Genomic DNA, 18,862 nt, shown 5'->3' on the forward strand with positions numbered 1-18,862 from the left:
TTTCACTGTTGGAGGTAATTCAAAAATCAATTCTCCAAAATTCATTTTTATTTCTAGTCTAGAAATAAAAATGAATTTTGGAGAATTGATATATAACATGGACACGAGTTCTCTCACATTGACTGTGGCTTGATGAAAAACGCAGACTAACCTCACACTTATCTGGTGCCCTCGGGAAGTGGAGATATTTGAGATGTATATATATCTCGAAGTCTCTACTTCTTTTGTAGGGTCTGATGGTGTAGTGGGTTAAAGCGTACTAGTTATGGCAGCTACTGGAAGGTAGTTGTGCTTTCTGGGTTCGAGTCCCACTGGTGGGTGTTGTCTAAAGATTGTTAATCTTCACTTGTGGTTTATGCAAGTATAGGCTTATAGCATGGACACGAGTTCTCTCACATTGACAGTGGCTTGATGAAAAACGCAGACTAACCTCACACTTATCTGGTGCCCTCGGGAAGTGGAGATATTTGAGATGTATATATATCTCGAAGTCTCTACTTCTTTTGTAGGGTCTGATGGTGTAGTGGGTTAAAGCGTACTAGTTATGGCAGCTACTGGAAGGTAGTTGTGCTTTCTGGGTTCGAGTCCCACTGGTGGGTGTTGTCCAAAGATTGTTAATCTTCACTTGTGGTTTATGCAAGTATAGGCTTATAGCATAGACACGAGTTCTCTCACATTGACAGTGGCTTGATGAAAAACGCAGACTAACCTCACACTTATCTGGTGCCCTCGGGAAGTGGAGATATTTGAGATGTATATATATCTCGAAGTCTCTACTTCTTTTGTAGGGTCTGATGGTGTAGTGGGTTAAAGCGTACTAGTTATGGTAGCTACTGGAAGGTAGTTGTGCTTTCTGGGTTCGAGTCCCACTGGTGGGTGTTGTCCAAAGATTGTTACTCTTCACTTGTGGTTTATGCAAGTATAGGCTTATAGCATGGACACGAGTTCTCTCACATTGACAGTGGCTTGATGAAAAACGCAGACTAACCTCACACTTATCTGGTGCCCTTGGGAAGTGGAGATATTTGAGATGTATATATATCTCGAATTCTCTACTTCTTTTGTAGGGTCTGATGGTATAGTGGGTTAAAGCGTACTAGTTATGGCAGCTACTGGAAGGTAGTTGTGCTTTCTGGGTTCGAGTCCCACTGGTGGGTGTTGTCCAAAGATTGTTAATCTTCACTTGTGGTTTATGCAAGTATAGGCTTATAGCATGGACACGAGTTCTCTCACATTGACAGTGGCTTGATGAAAAACGCAGACTAACCTCACACTTATCTGGTGCCCTTGGGAAGTGGAGATATTTGAGATGTATATATATCTCGAAGTCTCTACTTCTTTTGTAGGGTCTGATGGTGTAGTGGGTTAAAGCGTACTAGTTATGGCAGCTACTGGAAGGTAGTTGTGTTTTCTGGGTTCGAGTCCCACTGGTGGGTGTTGTCCAAAGATTGTTAATCTTCACTTGTGGTTTATGCAAGTATAGGCTTATAGCATGGACACGAGTTCTCTCACATTGACAGTGGCTTGATGAAAAACGCAGACTAACCTCACACTTATCTGGTGCCCTCGGGAAGTGGAGATATTTGAGATGTATATATATCTCGAAGTCTCTACTTCTTTTGTAGGGTCTGATGATGTAGTGGGTTAAAGCGTACTAGTTATGGCAGCTACTGGAAGGTAGTTGTGCTTTCTGGGTTCGAGTCCCACTGGTGGGTGTTGTCCAAAGATTGTTAATCTTCACTTGTGGTTTATGCAAGTATAGGCTTATAGCATGGACACGAGTTCTCTCACATTGACAGTGGCTTGATGAAAAACGCAGACAAACCTCACACTTATCTGGTGCCCTCGGGAAGTGGAGATATTTGAGATGTATATATATCTCAAAGTCTCTACTTCTTTTGTATTGTCTGATGGTGTAGTGGGTTAAAGCGTACTAGTTATGGCAGCTACTGGAAGGTAGTTGTGCTTTCTGGGTTCGAGTCCCACTGGTGGGTGTTGTCCAAAGATTGTTAATCTTCACTTGTGGTTTATGCAAGTATAGGCTTATGTATATATATATATATATATATATATATATATATATATATATATATATATATATATATATATATATATATATATATATATATATATATATATATATATATTTATATTTATATATATATATTTATATTTATATATATATATATATATATATATATATATATATATATATATATATATATATATATATATATATATATATATATATATATATATATATATATATATATATATATAGGTGATCCAAGGATATGTGGAGGTTTTCCCGGAATAATTTACCCTGTTATATCTTGCTATTTATGTCTAAATATATATATTTTCTTTGTCATCCGACCTAGACGTTTCTATGCATCTTTGGGGATTTCCCTTGGCTGATCCAGCAGATTAATCTGAATCTTACATACCTAGACAAACAAGTATGACTAACCATAAGACCAGAGTACTAGCCCAGGGGTACGGTCGCACACAAGGCAGGATATTAAGAGCCAGCCCATGACAGAGACTGAAAAGACCAGCAACAAATAGACGTGACACCCACCAGAACACTTTTACTCTCTTCTCTTCTCTTCTGCCCACCACTACACACTCTCTCTCTCCTCTCCTGCTCACTACCACACACTCTCTCTCCTCTCCTGCCCATAAACACACTTTTTGTCACACTTCTCTCCTGTCCACATCCTGACACTCTTTTTCTCTCCTTTACTGTCCACCATCAAGTATTTTATGTCCGGCTCCTCTCCTGTCTACCAGCACACACTTTGTCTCGTTCTTCTTCAACACCACACCCCACATTTTGTCTCTCATCTCTTGTCCACCACAACATGCTTTCTCTCTTCTCTAATATTCTCCACCACACACTTTCTGTCTATCTACTATCCTGTCCACCCCAATAGTGTCTGTATTTCTTCTCTCTTGTACCCCACCACACACTTTCTCTCCCTCTCCTCACCTGTCCACCACCACCCCACACATTTTGTCTCTCTTCTCTCGATTCCAATATGGTGCACCTTCTGTCTCTCTCCTCACCTCACCTGTCCCCCACCACACACATTCTCTCTTTTGTCTCCTGTCCTACTTAACAACCACTTAGGTTGGAAGGTAGAGCGACGGTCTCGCGTCATGCAGGTCGGCGTTTAATCCCCCCGATCATCAAAGTGGTTGGTCATCATTCCTTTCCCCGTTCCATCTAAAATCCTTATCCTGACCCCTTCCAAGTGCTATATAGTCGTATTGGCTTGGCGCTTCTCCTAATACTTCCCTTCCCTTCCTCTCCTCCTTCACACGTATTTTTTTTTATTTTCCCCTGTCCCCCACACACTTACTGTCACTTTCCTCTTCTGCCCACCATCACACACTTTGTCTGTCTCTCTTCTCTTGTGTTAGTTGATTTTGACTTCTAACCATTTTCTTAGCAACGACCACTCTGTCATTTGACCTCATTGTCCTAGCTAGCTCTTTCTATAATAATGATGCTCTCAATTATAATTTAATCTTTCTTCCAAATACTCAAATATCTGATTCTCCGTATCTTTTAATTTAATTTTTCTAATTAAATTTTTTCCATTTCATGATAAATATTGTCCGATCCCGGGACCCATGATTGTGAACTGACGATGTAGACTACTGAGCTAGCAACAATATCTGTTCCTGCTGTTAAAATTAATTTTTGTTATTTAAAATGCTGTTTTAATATGCGTATCTTACTTATTGGTATAACCCCAGAAAGGGGGTCCCATGGGCATCAGGAGGCCATTATTCCAGATCCAGACGCCCTCCACTGTCTCGTCACTCCCGCCGACCCACACATTCTCATGTGTCCTCGCACCGGCTGAAACATTAAAGTATATTATTTGTAAGGTAATCTTCAGGGCCAGAGTTCCAATATAAAATAACTTAGTACAAGGTTTAATTACGTATTGACGTATGACTCTCTCATAATTTAAGTATACTTTTGAGATTGTTAGAAGAGATAGGTGGGCAGCACACCAGACCGATAACATACGTCGACATTACACATGTAACATTGAAAATAAGTATTTTCAATGTTACATGAGATATTATGTATCACAGTAACTTACTATAGTAACGTACCATAGCCATGTATCACAGTTATGTAACCTAGTCATGCTACAGTCATACCATACTCATGTACAATTTTCACGTGTTTGTACAATAGTCATGTATCACAGTTATATACCTTTATACACTATTAGCAATGCTCTATAGTCATGTATACTACCCATATATAATAGAAATGTACCATAGTCTTACATCATTGGCATGTATTGTGGACATATACCAGTCATGGACAATAGTCATGAGTCATGTACCATCGTCATGTACCATAAGAATACACCATAGTCATGTAACATAGTCATGTAACAGTCATGAAATATAGTCGTTTACCACTGTCATATACCATTGACATGCATATTATTGGTAGTCGGTTGCGGCTGTAGCTTTCTTGATAGGGGGAAGGGAAGCACTACAAACACCTGTGGCCTTTTCTTCTTTAATAATAAAATATTATAATATCTACTGGGCCACATACCAGCTATTGTGAGTGTCTTTGCTGGGCTAGAGCAAACGCTGATCTGTAATGCAGTGAGGTCCTTGACTGCAACTCGAGCGAGCACACAAGGAGCGCCTGGTTCTGAGAGGGGCTGAGTAGGCATAGCTACCCAGCTGACAGAGAACAAAAGAGCAGTAGTCATAGTAGGTATTAAGGAGCAAATAGGGTCCACCCCAAGGGAGAGGAGAGATATGGGCAAAGCCAAAGTCAAAGAAATCTTTGAAGGGTTACAAATGGAGGGGGAAGAACTGAATATAGAAAAGGTTTTCAGGCTTGGGCGGTACAACAAGGACAAAGATCGATTGATAAAAGTGGTTTTCAAAAGAGAGGACAAAAAAGAGGAAATTTTTGCAAAGAAGAGCAGCCTACTCAATGTACTGAAGTCCAAAAAGGTATTCCTCCCACCCAATAGAAGCCCTACCTGCCCCAGCCCCTACACTCCTCCACCACCCTAAGTCATCCCTTCTCCCCCACCCTCTATCTCCTCCCTCCTCCCTCCCTAAGCCCTCCCTTCTCCTCCCCAAGCCCTCTCTCCTCTCCTGCCCCCACAAACCCCTCTTTCCTCCCCCTCTCCCCCATGCCCTCCTTTCTTCCCCCCCCCACAAGCCTTCCCTCCCAAACCCCTCTCTTCTCCTCATCTCCCCACCCCTCCAAGCCCTCACTTTGCCCCGACCCTCTCTAAACCGGATCCTCCCAGCCCCCCATAACCCAGGTCCCCTCACTCTCAGCTCCCCTCACGACCCAGGCCCCCCCCCCTGTTTCCCCTCCCCATCCCAGACCCTCCATATTTACCTACTCCAGTGGAATCAACAGAAACTGAGGATGAACAGAAAAGAGTCAGCGTCAAGGTGATGTACATGAACATTGGTTGGATTACAAGCAAGGCGAGTGAACTTAGGGAAAGAGCACAATAAGTAAACCTAGATGTAATTGGAATCACGGAAACAAAACTCTCAGGAATCATAACGAATGCTGTGTTCCCCCAGGATTACACTGTAATAAGGAAAGAGAGGGAGGGTAGATGAGGAGGCAGAGTGGCCCTACTCATGAAAAAGGAATGGAGTTTCAAGGAGATAGTTATCCCAGACTGTGAAGGGTTTAGCTACTACATAACAGGCACCATAACGATGGGAGGACCTGGAGTAGTAGTAGCAGTGACATATAACCCTCCACCAAATGACAGAAGACCCAGCGAAGAGTATGACAGAAACAACATGGCAGTTAATAACATAAATGAGAGGGTAGACTCTGCTGCCTGTAGAAATCGATCCCATCTGCTCATCATGAGGGACTTCAATCATGGAAGGATAGACTGGGAGAACAAGAAACCACACAGAGGTGAGGATACATGGAGAGCCAAACTAGTGGAGGTGGTAACAAGAAACTTTCCAAGCCAACATGTCAGGGAATCCACTAGGATGAGGGGGAAACAATGAACCAGCGAGACTCGACCTAGTCTTCACTCTGAATGACTCCGACATAAGGGAAATTGACTTCGAGGCCCCAGTAGGAATGAGTGATCACAGTGTACTGACGTTTGATCATCTGGTTGAAGAAGGGCTAAAGTACTTGAAAAAAGGAACTTGAAAGCAAAAGGCTAGCATTCCCTAAGGGAAATTACGAGATCAGAAAATTCCTAACGGATATAACATGGAAATCAGAACTAAGGAGAAAGACGGCCCAAGACATGATGTCATACATCATGCAGAAGTACAAGGAGGCACCAGAAAAGTTTATCATAGTCCAAAAAGTAAAAAATGGAATGCAGATGAAAAACCCATGGTTTAATCAGAGATGTAAGCTAGCTAAGCAACAAAGTATAATAGCATGGAGAAACTATAAAAATAACAGAACACTTGAGAGCAGAGAAGGTTACCAGAGAGCCAGGAATGAATACGTCAGTGTGAGAAGAGAGGCAGAAGGGCAATATGAAAATGACATGGCAAGCAAGGCTAAGACCCAACCCAAATTGCTGCACAGCCACATCAGGAGAAAGACAACAGTGAAGGAACAGGTAATGAACCAGCGGATAGTGGCAGACAGATTCACTACAAACGACAAAGAAGTGTGCGAGGAACTCCATACGAAATTCCAGGAAGTCTTCACATTAGAGCAAGGAGAAGTTCCAGAGATAAGATAAGGAATAATTAACCAGGCACCACTAGAGGAATTTGAGATTACCAGTGGGGATGTAAGGAAGTTTTTGCTAGATTTTGATGTGGCAAAGGTTATAGGCCTGGATGGAATATCGCCATGGATACTAGAGGAAGGAGCAGAAGCACTCTGCCTGCCACTCTCCATGGTATATAACAAATCACTGGTAACAGGTGAACTGCCAAAAATTTGGAAGGCGGCTAACGTAGTCCCGATATACAAGAAGGGGGATAGACAGGAGGCACTGAACTACAAGCCAGTGTCCCTAACTTGCATACCATGCAAGCTCATGGAGAAAATTATGTGATAAAAGCTAGCGGAACATCTGGAGCGAAGAAACTTTGTGACACAACTCCCACATGGTTTCAGAGATGGCAAGTCATGCCTCACAGGATTAATTGCATTCTACGATCAGGCAACAAGAATCAGACAAGAAAGAGAGAGGTGGGCAGACTGCATATTTTTGGAGCGCCAGAAAGCCTTTGACACAGTGCCACACCAGAGACTAGTGCTAAAGCTGGAGATACTGGCAGGAGTGAAAGGGAAGGTACTCCATTGGATAAGGGAGTACCTAAGTAACAGAATTCAGCGAGTCACTGTGCGGGGTGAGGTCTCAGATTGGCGAGACGTCACCAGTGGGATCCTGCAGGGTTCAGTCCTTGGACCCATACTGTTTCTTATATATGTAAATGATCTTCCAGATTGTATAGAATCATTCCTCTCATTGTTTGCTGATGATGCAAAAATTATGAGGAGGATTAAGACGAAGGAAGACAGTATGAGACTACATGATGACCTAGACACACTGCATGAATGGTCCAACAAATGGCTACTAAAGTTCAACCCGAGTAAATGTAAGGTAATGAAACTAGGCAGTGAAATAGGAGGCCAGACACAGGATACAGAATGAGAGATGAAGTTCTTCATGAAACAGTCAGAGAGAAGGATCTAGGAGTTGATATCACACCAACCCTGTCTCCTGAAGCCCACATCAAAAAAATAACATCTGTGGCATATGCGAGGCTGGTTAACATCAGAACTGCCTTCAGGAACCTGTGTAAGGAATCATTCAGAACCTTCTATTCCACATATGCAAGACAAATCCTGGAGTATGCGGCCCCAGCATGGAGCACGTGCCATGTCAAGCACAAGGCGGAGCTTGAAAAAGTTCAGAGATATGCCACATGGCTACTCCTAGAACTAAGAGGCATGAGTTACGAAGAAAGGCTGCGAGAAATGCACCTCACGACACTAGAAGACAGAAGAGTAAGGGGAGACATGATCACTACCTAGAAAATTCTCAGAGGAACTGACAGGCTAAATAAAGATAAACTGTTTAACACGGATGGCACGCGAATAAGGTGACACAGGTGGAAACTGAGTACCCAATGAACCACAGGGACGTTAGAAAGAACTTTTTCAGTGTCAGAGTAGTTAACAGATAGAATGCATTTGGCAGTGATGTGGTGGAAGCAGACTCCATAGACAGTTCCATATGTAAATATGATAGGGCTCAGTAGGCTCAGGAATGTGTACATCAGTTGATTGACAATTGAGAGGCGGGACCAAAGTGCCAGAGCTCAACCCCTGTAAGCACAATTAGGTGAGTTAAATTAGACGAGTACATACATACACACATACATATATGTTTCAAGGTGTACTTGGGCTATAAAGAACAGTGATACAGTAAATTAGTGAACGATAACTCAACAGGCGAAAGGATACAGCATACTGAAACAACCACCAGCACCGATCCACTGGCACTCAGTGGAAGAGTGAGACTCCACACCACGTGGAGAAACGACTGATCCACTGAGGACCTCGACATACGGACATCATTATAATCTCACATGGTTGTGTGGGCAGGACGGTTTTGGCCGGTGAGTACTGTCTGCCTCTGTCAATTAACTGATGTACAGTGAGGTCAATTATAAGAGAAATCTTGTTCACTTTATCACATATATATTTTAACTCTCAAAGTGGTTCATTCCGGGTAGAAGTGTGGCACATAGGAGACCCTCGTGACACGCACAAGCAAACACACACACACACACACACGTCACACATTGGCTGAGCCAATCGAGAACTCGCTGCTATTCTACGCTCGTTCCGAGCCAATCAGTTTCAAGGAAACCCCTTCGTCACCCAGGTAGTGTTTTTTGAGTGCTGGGAAGACGGGACACCACGAGCGTAGCTCTCATCCTGTAACTACACTTAGGTAATTACACTTAGGTAATTACACACACACACACACAGTTCATTAGGAAGTGATTGGAATGCATTAGGAAGTGATGTGGTGGAGGCTGACTCCGTAGACACTTTCAAGTGTAGATATGATAGAGCCCATTAGGCTCATGAACCTGTACATCTGTTGATTGACGGTTGAGAGGCGGGACCAAAGAGCCAGAGTTCAACCCCCGCAAGCACAATTAGGTGAGTACACTCAAACACACACACACACACACACACACACACACACACACACACACACAACGAAAATTACTACTACGTATATATTGACAAATTCATGACGAAGGAGGAACAGATTGCCCACAGAGCAAGCAAACAACAATACAACTCTTCCCATTTGAGAGTAGCTACACACCCCAGTGCTAATCCACCCCATGCTAACCAGCTCACACTTGCTTCTCAGGTCACCCCTTCCCCAATCAGCTGCCCCTGCTTATCTCCCCAACACATCCCTTGACCCCTCTGACCCCACTGGAGTCAAATTCATCCCACATTCCAAGGACCCCCTCATCACCTCAACCCCCAAAACCCGTCCAGCCCTCATCCCCTCAACCCCCAAAACCCACCCAGCCCTCATCCCCTCAACCCCCAAAACCCATCCAGCCCTCATCCCCTCAACCCCAAGAACCCACCCAGCCCTCATCCCCTCAACACCCAAAGCCTACCCAGCCCTCGCCCCTCCTCATCCCCTCTCCTTCCATGTGACCCCCCACCCTTGCGAGGGGGGTGGGAGGTTCCCCCCACCCCCTCTATCCTTCCCCCTCCCAACCTCTCAACCTCTATCTGACTCCCAACCTTACGCTATCTCCCAACCCCTCTATGCCCTCCCTAATCTTCAGACCCAGTATGCCCTTCCTACTCCAGACCTACCTACCCAGGCCCTACCCCAGACCCTCCTACCTAAATTCCTAGAAGCCCAGCCCCCAGTAGCCCCCCAAGCACCCCTCCTGAACTCTTTCACCCCCATACACCCCCCGGACCCCCCCAGACACCCCCTGGATCCCCCCGGACCCTCCACACCCCCAGTCATCCCCCAGACACCCCCCAGATCCCCCAGATCCCCCCTGCCCCCAGTCACCCCCCAGACATCCCATCAGATCCCCCCAGACCCCCAAAGAAAGGGAGAACTCTGGTACAAGAGTTTCCATGAAGAATCTCAAGGTTTGGTACACCAATGCTGATGGGGTATCTAATAAAGCAGAAGAGATAAAAGAAAGAGTGAGTGAAGCAGATCCTGACATAGTTGCAATTGTGGAAACTAAAATTAATGACATGATCTCAGATGCAATCTTTCCTGAAGGGTACCAGGTGATACGAAAAGAGAAGACACAGAAACAAGGAGGGGGAGTGGCACTCCTAATAAAGCGGAAATGGAAGTTTGAAGACCTGGGAAATCGAGTTACCAATGAGTGCACAAGCTTCATACATGGAACTCTGACAGTAGATGGGAGGAAGATTGTGATCTTGGTAATCTACAATCCCCCACCAAACAGTAGAAGACCCAGGCAGGAGTATGATGACAACAACAAAGCATGTATAGATGAACTGCAGAAGGCAACAACACTAGCCCACAGAATGAGAGCGAAGCTGCTGATCATGGGGGACCTAAATCATGGAGAGATAAATTGGGAATCAAGGAATCCCCATGGAGGGGACGAAACGTGGGGAGCAAAATTAGTAGATGTTATAGACAGGAATTTCCTGACACAACATGTGAAGGAAGACACAAGGGAAAGAGGAGGAGATGCACCGAGCCTATTAGACCTGATTTTTACCCAGGACGTAGAAGATATCGAGAATTTAGAGCATGAAATACCTCTAGGGGCCAGTGACCATTGTGTCCTAGTCTTTGACTACATGATGGAATTCAAACTTATGACCATGGGACAAGAGATCTGGGAAAGGAGAGCTGACTACAGGAAAGGGGACTATATGAGGATAAGGGACTATCTGGGTGAAGTGCAGTGGGAGGAAGAAATTAGAGGAAAAACAGTCCAAGATATGATGGACCTAGTCATACAGAAATGCCAGGAGGCCGAAGAGAGATTTATACCAACGGTAAAGGGAAAAAATAAGAAGGAATATAATAACCCATGGTTTAATAGACAGTGTCAGGAAGCAAAAATGGCCAGCAGGCGGGAGTGGAGGAAGTACAGAAGACAAAGAACAGAGGACAACAGAAGCAGATACAACAGAGCTAGGAACGATTACATTAACATAAGACGAACATCGGAAAGGGACTATGAGAATGATATTGCAATCAAAGCGAAAAAACAACCTAAGTTACTACACAGTCATATAAGAAGAAAAATGTCGGTGAACGACCAAGTGACAAGACTAAGGAAGACAGAGGGGGCATATACTGAAAGTGACAAGAAAATCTGCGAGGCACTGAATGCCAGTTTCCATGGAGTGTTCACTACCGAGCCTGAGCAGCTCCTATTGTTGGAAGGGGTTACCCTAGATGAAAGACTATCAGATATAGAGGTGACAGCAGAGGAGGTAATGAAACAGTTGACAACTCTAGATGCAACTAAAGCAGTTGGACCAGACAAAGTATCACCGTGGATACTAAAAGAAGCAGCACAGGCCCTCAGCGTGCCTCTGGCAATGATCTTTAATGAGTTACTTATGTCAGGAGAATTGCCCAGTTGCTGGAAGAAGGCAAATGTCGTGCCGATCTTCAAGAAAGGTGATAGGGAGGAGGCACTTAACTATAGACCTGTATCACTGACAAGCATCCCCTGTAAAATACTGGAAAGAATAATTAGGCTACGACTGGTTGCACACCTGGAGAACATTAGGTTTGTGAACAAACATCAACATGGGTTCTGGACAGGGAAATCGTGCCTAACAAACCTTCTGGAATTCTATGATAAAATAACGAGGATAAGACAGGACAGAGATGGTTGGGCAGACTGCATATTTCTGGACTGCCAAAAAGCCTTTGATACAGTACCGCACATGAGACTGCTGTTCAAGCTCGAGAGGCAGGCGGGGGTGGGGGGAAAGGTCCTAGCATGGATAAGGAACTACCTAACAGGAAGGAGCCAAAGAGTTACGGTAAGGGGCAAGAAGTCGGACTGGCGAACAGTAACAAGTGGAGTACCACAAGGATCGGTGCTGGGACCAATTCTGATTCTTGTATATGTTAACGGCATGTTTACAGGCGTAGAGTCCTACATGTCGATGTTTGCGGATGATGCAAAGTTGATGAGAAGAGTTGTGACAGATTAGGATTGCAGGATCCTCCAAGAGGACCTGAACAGATTGCAGAGATGGTCAGAGATGGCTACTAGAATTCAACACGAGCAAATGTAAAGTTATGGAAATGGGACTAGGAGATAGGAGACCAAAGGGACAGCCCAGCAAACACAAATCATCTACACAACGTTCGCCTATCTCTTCCCATAGGTGTGGGAATGATTTGCATTGAGAATGGTGCAGGAGAGCCTTTGAGAAACTTTTACTCAAAAAATCCAAACACAAAGGTTTAATTATAAATTGTTTTTCTACAATTATTTTCTTCCAAATGTAAAACAAATAGTTTTTACATGTTTAAATATAAAATTGATGGTGTTTTTTTGTAAAATTCATTAATAAATTGTGAATGATATATATTGGCTGAGTGAAACCTTTAAAATCCATTTAGTTATAATATGAACAGAAAAAAGTAGTTTTCCAAATTTTCTAAAAATCGCTCTTTTTAACACAATTTGACTCCTTATGCATTCCACTAAACACTAATATCATGTTTAAATATATAATTTATGTATTATTCCCTAAGATAATTTATATAAATTTTAAAAGTTGCTGGAAAGTGGTGAGAAAGAATCTGAAAACGTTTTGTTGTCTTATATTGGCGTGTTCTTATTAACTAGAGTGAGTAAGAGTGAGCGAGAGTGGGTAAGAGTGAGTAAGAGTGACTGAAGGTGAGTGAGAGTGCCAGAGAGTGTGTAAGTGTGAGTAAGAGTGAGTATAAGTAAGAGTGACTGAGAGTGAGTAAGAGTGACAGAGTGAGTAAGAGTGAGAGTAAGGGTGACAGAATGAGTAAGAGTGAGAGTAAAGTGATTGAGAGTAAGGGTGAGTATGAGAGTAAGAGTGATTGAGAGTTAGAGTGAGAGTAAGAGTGATTGAGAGTTAGTGAGAGTAAGAGTGATTGAGAGTAAGAGTGATTGAGAGTAAGAGTGATTGAGAGTAGGAGTGATTGAGAGTAAGAGTGATTGGGAGTAAGAGTGATTGAGAGTAAGAGTGATTGGGAATAAGAGTGATTGGGAGTAGGAGTTAGAGTGAGAGTAGGAGTAAGAATGAGAATAAGAGTGATTGAGAGTAAGAGTGAGTAAGAGTAAGAATGAGAGTAAGAGTGATTGAGAGTAAGAGTGATTGAGAGTAAGAGTGATTGAGAGTAAGAGTGATTGGGAGTAAGAGTGATTGGGAGTAAGAGTAAGAGTGAGATTAAGAATGAGAATAATAGTGATTGAGAGTAAGAGTGATTGGGAGTAAGAGTAAGAGTAAGAATGAGAGTAGGAGTGATTGAGAGTAGGAGTGATTGGGAGTAGGAGTGATTGGGAGTAAGAGTGATTGAGAGTAAGAGTAATTGAGAGTAAGAGTATGAGAGTAAGAGTGAGAGAGTGAGTATGAATGGGTAAGGGTGACTGAGAGTGAGTAAGAATGACAGAGTAAGAGTGACAGAGAGTAAGAGTGACAGAGAGTAAGAGTGACAGAGAGTAAGAGTGACAGAGAGTAAGAGTGACAGAGTAAGAGTGACAGAGAGTAAGAGTGACAGAGAGTAAGAGTGACAGAGAGTAAGAGTGACAGAGAGTAAGAGTGACAGAGAGTAAGAGTGACAGAGAGTAAGAGTGACAGAGTAAGAGTGACAGAGAGTAAGAGTGACAGAGAGTAAGAGTGACAGAGTAAGAGTGACAGAGAGTAAGAGTGACAGAGAGTAAGAGTGACAGAGAGTAAGAGTGACAGAGAGTAAGAGTGACAGAGAGTAAGAGTGACAGAGAGTAAGAGTGACAGAGAGTAAGAATGACAGAGAGTAAGAGTGACAGAGAGTAAGAGTGACAGAGAGTAAGAGTGACAGAGAGTAAGAGTGACAGAGAGTAAGAGTGACAGAGAGTAAGAGTGACAGAGTAAGAGTGACAGAGAGTAAGAGTGACAGAGTAAGAGTGACAGAGAGTAAGAGTGACAGAGAGTAAGAGTGACAGAGAGTAAGAGTGACAGAGAGTAAGAGTGACAGAGTAAGAGTGACAGAGAGTAAGAATGACAGAGAGTAAGAGTGACAGAGAGTAAGAGTGACAGAGAGTAAGAGTGACAGAGAGTAAGAGTGCCAGAGAGTAAGAGTGACAGAGAGTAAGAGTGACAGAGAGTAAGAGTGACAGAGAGTAAGAATGACAGAGAGTAAGAGTGACAGAGAGTAAGAGTGACAGAGAGTAAGAGTGACAGAGAGTAAGAGTGACAGAGAGTAAGAGTGACAGATAGTAAGAGTGACAGAGAGTAAGAGTGACAGAGTAAGAGTGACAGAGAGTAAGAGTGACAGAGTAAGAGTGACAGAGAGTAAGAGTGACAGAGTAAGAGTGACAGAGAGTAAGAGTGACAGAGAGTAAGAGTGACAGATAGTAAGAGTGACAGAGAGTAAGAGTGACAGAGTAAGAGTGACAGAGAGTAAGAGTGACAGAGTAAGAGTGACAGAGAGTAAGAGTGACAGAGTAAGAGTGACAGAGAGTAAGAGTGACAGAGAGTAAGAGTGACAGAGAGTAAGAGTGACAGAGAGTAAGAGTGACAGAGTAAGAGAGTGAGAGTGATTATGAGAGAGTTAAGAGTGTGAGGTGTGAGAGGGTAGCAGGCCAGGGAGGCAAGATGTGTGGTCACAGGCGAGGCCTAGGCCTCGTGATCTCTAATGTTGGTTTTTATATATATGTTGGATTTTTTGTCCTGTTTCAAATTATAATTATTTAGCAGGAATGTAATAAGATATTGCACAGTATTAATGTGACAATAATATATGCATTATTTCCTTGATAATCAAACTTGTTGTTCAAAGATAATATACAATCTTTGAAGGAAACATTTTGAGAGCGCGAGCTGGCAACACTGGGCTGGTGGGTGAGAGAGACATGGTTAGTTTTGCTCAGACCTTCAGTGGTGAAGGGTGTGTCCCAGCTGGCCGCCACCAGCCGCCACCCGCCGCCCACCACCAGCCGCCACCCGCCGCCACCCACCACCAGCCGCCACCCACCACCAGCCGCCACCTGCCACCACCCACCACCAGCCGCCACCCACCGCCACCCGCCACCCACCACCAGCCGCCACCCGCCGCCACCCACCACCACCCGCCACCACCCACCGTCAGCCGCCACCCGCCACCACCCACCACCAGCCGCCACCCGCCACCACCCACCACCACCCACCACCAGCCGCCACCCGCCACCACCCACCACCAGCCGCCACCAGCCACCGCCACCCACCACCGCCACTCACCACCCGCCGCCACCACCCACCACCAGCCGCCACCCGCCACCACCCACCACCAGCCGCCAGCCGCCACCCACCACCAGCCGCCACCCGCCACCACCCACCACCAGCCGCCACCACCCACCACCAGCCGCCACCCACCACCACCCACCACCAGCCGCCACCCGCCACCACCCACCACCAGCCGCCACCCGCCACCCGCCACCACCCACCACCAGCCGCCACCCGCCACCACCCACCACCAGCCGCCACCCGCCACCACCCACCACCAGCCGCCACCTGCCACCACCCACCACCAGCCGCCACCCGCCGCCACCCGCCACCCACCACCAGCCGCCACCCGCCGCCACCCACCACCACCCGCCACCACCCACCGTCAGCCGCCACCCGCCACCACCCACCACCAGCCGCCACCCGCCACCACCCACCACCAGCCGCCACCCGCCACCACCCACCACCAGCCGCCACCAGCCACCGCCACCCACCACCGCCACTCACCACCCGCCGCCACCACCCACCACCAGCCGCCACCCGCCACCCGCCACCAACCACCACCAGCCGCCACCCGCCACCACCCACCACCAGCCGCCACCAGCCACCGCCACCCACCACCGCCACTCACCACCCGCCGCCACCACCCACCACCAGCCGCCACCCGCCACCACCCACCACCAGCCGCCACCCGCCACCACCCACCACCAGCCGCCACCAGCCACCGCCACCCACCACCGCCACTCACCACCCGCCGCCACCACCCACCACCAGCCGCCACCACCCACCACCAGCCGCCACCCGCCACCACCCACCACCAGCCGCCACCCGCCACCACCCACCACCAGCCGCCACCCGCCACCACCCACCACCAGCCGCCACCCGCCACCCGCCACCACCCACCACCAGCCGCCACCCGCCACCACCCACCACCAGCCGCCACCTGCCACCACCCACCACCAGCCGCCACCCGCCGCCACCGCCACCCACCACCAGCCGCCACCCGCCGCCACCCACCACCACCCGCCACCACCCACCGTCAGCCGCCACCCGCCACCACCCACCACCAGCCGCCACCCGCCACCACCCACCACCAGCCGCCACCCACCACCACCCACCACCAGCCGCCACCAGCCACCGCCACCCACCACCGCCACTCACCACCCGCCGCCAGCACCCACCACCAGCCGCCACCCGCCACCAGCCACCGCCACCCACCACCGCCGCCACCACCCACCACCACCACCCACCACCACCAGCCGCCGCCGCCACCACCACCCACCACCACCGCCGCCACCACCCATCACCGCCGCCGCCACCACCACCCACCACCACCGCCGCCGCCACCACCCATCACCGCCGCCGCCGCCACCACCCACCACAGCCGCCGCCGACACCACCGCCACCACCCACCACAGCCGCCACCACCACCCACCACCACCACCACCCACCACCACCACCACCACCACCACCACCACCACCCACCACCGCCGCCACCACCAGCCGCCACAAGCCGCCACCGCCCGCCACCGCCCGCCACCAGCCGCCATCACCACCACCACCACCACCAGCCGCCATCACCGCCACCAGCCGCCACCAGCTGCCACCACCACCAGCCGCCACCACCACCACCACCAGCCGCCATCACCGCCACCAGCTGCCACCACCACCAGCCGCCACCACCAGCCGCCACCACCGCCACCACCACCTGCCACCAGCCGCCACCACCGCCCGCTATCAGCCGTCACCGCCCGTTGCCACAGTCGCCACCGCAAGCCGCCACCGCCAGCCGCCACCAGCCGCCACCCGCCGCCACCCGCCGCCACCCGCCGCCCACCACCAGCCGCCACCCGCCACCACCCACCACCAGCCGCCACCCACCACCCGCCGCCACCCGCCACCCACCACCAGCCCCCACCCGCCGCCACCCACCACCAGCCGCCACCCGCCACCACCCACCGTCAGCCGCCACCCGCCACCACCCACCACCAGCCGCCACCCGCCACCACCCACCACCAGCCGCCACCCGCCACCACCCACCACCAGCCGCCACCCGCCACCAGCCACCGCCACCCACCACCGCCACTCACCACCCGCCGCCACCACCCACCACCAGCCGCCACCCGCCACCACCCACCACCCACCACCAGCCGCCACCCGCCACCCGCCACCCGCCACCACCCACCACCAGCCGCCACCCGCCACCAGCCACCGCCACCCACCACCGCCACTCACCACCCGCCGCCACCACCCGCCGCCACCCGCCACCCACCACCAGCCGCCACCCGCCACCACCCACCACCCGTCACCACCCGCCACCCGCCACCACCCGCCACCAGCCACCGCCACCCACCACCGCTACTCACCACCCGCCGCCACCACCCACCACCAGCCGCCACCCGCCACCAGCCACCGCCACCCACCACCACCACCCACCACCACCACCAGCCGCCGCCGCCACCACCACCCACCACCACCGCCGCCACCACCCATCACCGCCGCCGCCACCACCACCCACCACCACCGCCGCCGCCACCACCCATCACCGCCGCCGCCGCCACCACCCACCACAGCCGCCGCCGACACCACCGCCACCACCCACCACAGCCGGCACCACCACCCACCACCACCCACCACCGCCGCCACCACCAGCCGCCACAAGCCGCCACCGCCCGCCACCGCCCGCCACCAGCCGCCATCACCACCACCACCACCACCAGCCGCCATCACCGCCACCAGCCGCCACCAGCTGCCACCACCACCAGCCGCCACCACCACCATCGCCACCACCACCTGCCACCAGCCGCCACCACCGCCCGCTATCAGCAGTCACCGCCCGTTGCCACAGTCGCCACCGCAAGCCGCCACCGCCAGCCGCCACCAGCCCCCCCCACCGCCGATCGTCACCACCCACCACAGCCGCCGCCGCCCGCCACCGCCCGCCACCGCCCGCCACCGCCCGCCACCGCCCGCCACCACCCACCACAGCCGCCACCACCCACCACCCGCCGCCACCACCCACCACCACCCGCCGCCACCACCCACCACCACCCGCCGCCACCACCCACCACCACCAGCCGCCGCCGCCACACACCACCCGCCGCCGCCGCCGCCGCCACCACCACCCACCACCACCGCCGCCACCACCCACCACCACCAGCTGCCGCCGCCACCACCACCCACCACCACCACCACCACCCACCACCACCGCCGCCACCACCCACCACCACCAGCCGCCGCCGCCACCACCACCCACCACCACCGCCGCCACCACCACCCACCACCACCGCCGCCACCACCCACCACCGCCAGCCGCCACCACTCATCACAGACGCCGCCACCCGCCACCGCCCGCCACCACCGCCAGACACAGCC

At 49.9% G+C, this 18,862-nt stretch overlaps 1 protein-coding gene across 1 annotated transcript in view; it reads right to left on the reverse strand.

The window, feature by feature from the left end:
• The window catches only part of LOC123761436 (galactose-specific lectin nattectin), a 165,920-nt gene that overhangs the window by 37,176 nt on the left and 109,882 nt on the right, over nucleotides 1-18,862 (reverse strand). The window contains exon 3 of the mRNA XM_069316127.1: nucleotides 3,748-3,871. Within this exon, the coding sequence (XP_069172228.1) occupies nucleotides 3,748-3,871 (124 nt within the window). The remainder of the gene's footprint in view (nucleotides 1-3,747; nucleotides 3,872-18,862) is intronic.

Source organism: Procambarus clarkii, chromosome 7, assembly GCF_040958095.1.
Source record: "Procambarus clarkii isolate CNS0578487 chromosome 7, FALCON_Pclarkii_2.0, whole genome shotgun sequence".
NCBI classification, from domain to species: Eukaryota; Metazoa; Arthropoda; class Malacostraca; order Decapoda; family Cambaridae; genus Procambarus; species Procambarus clarkii.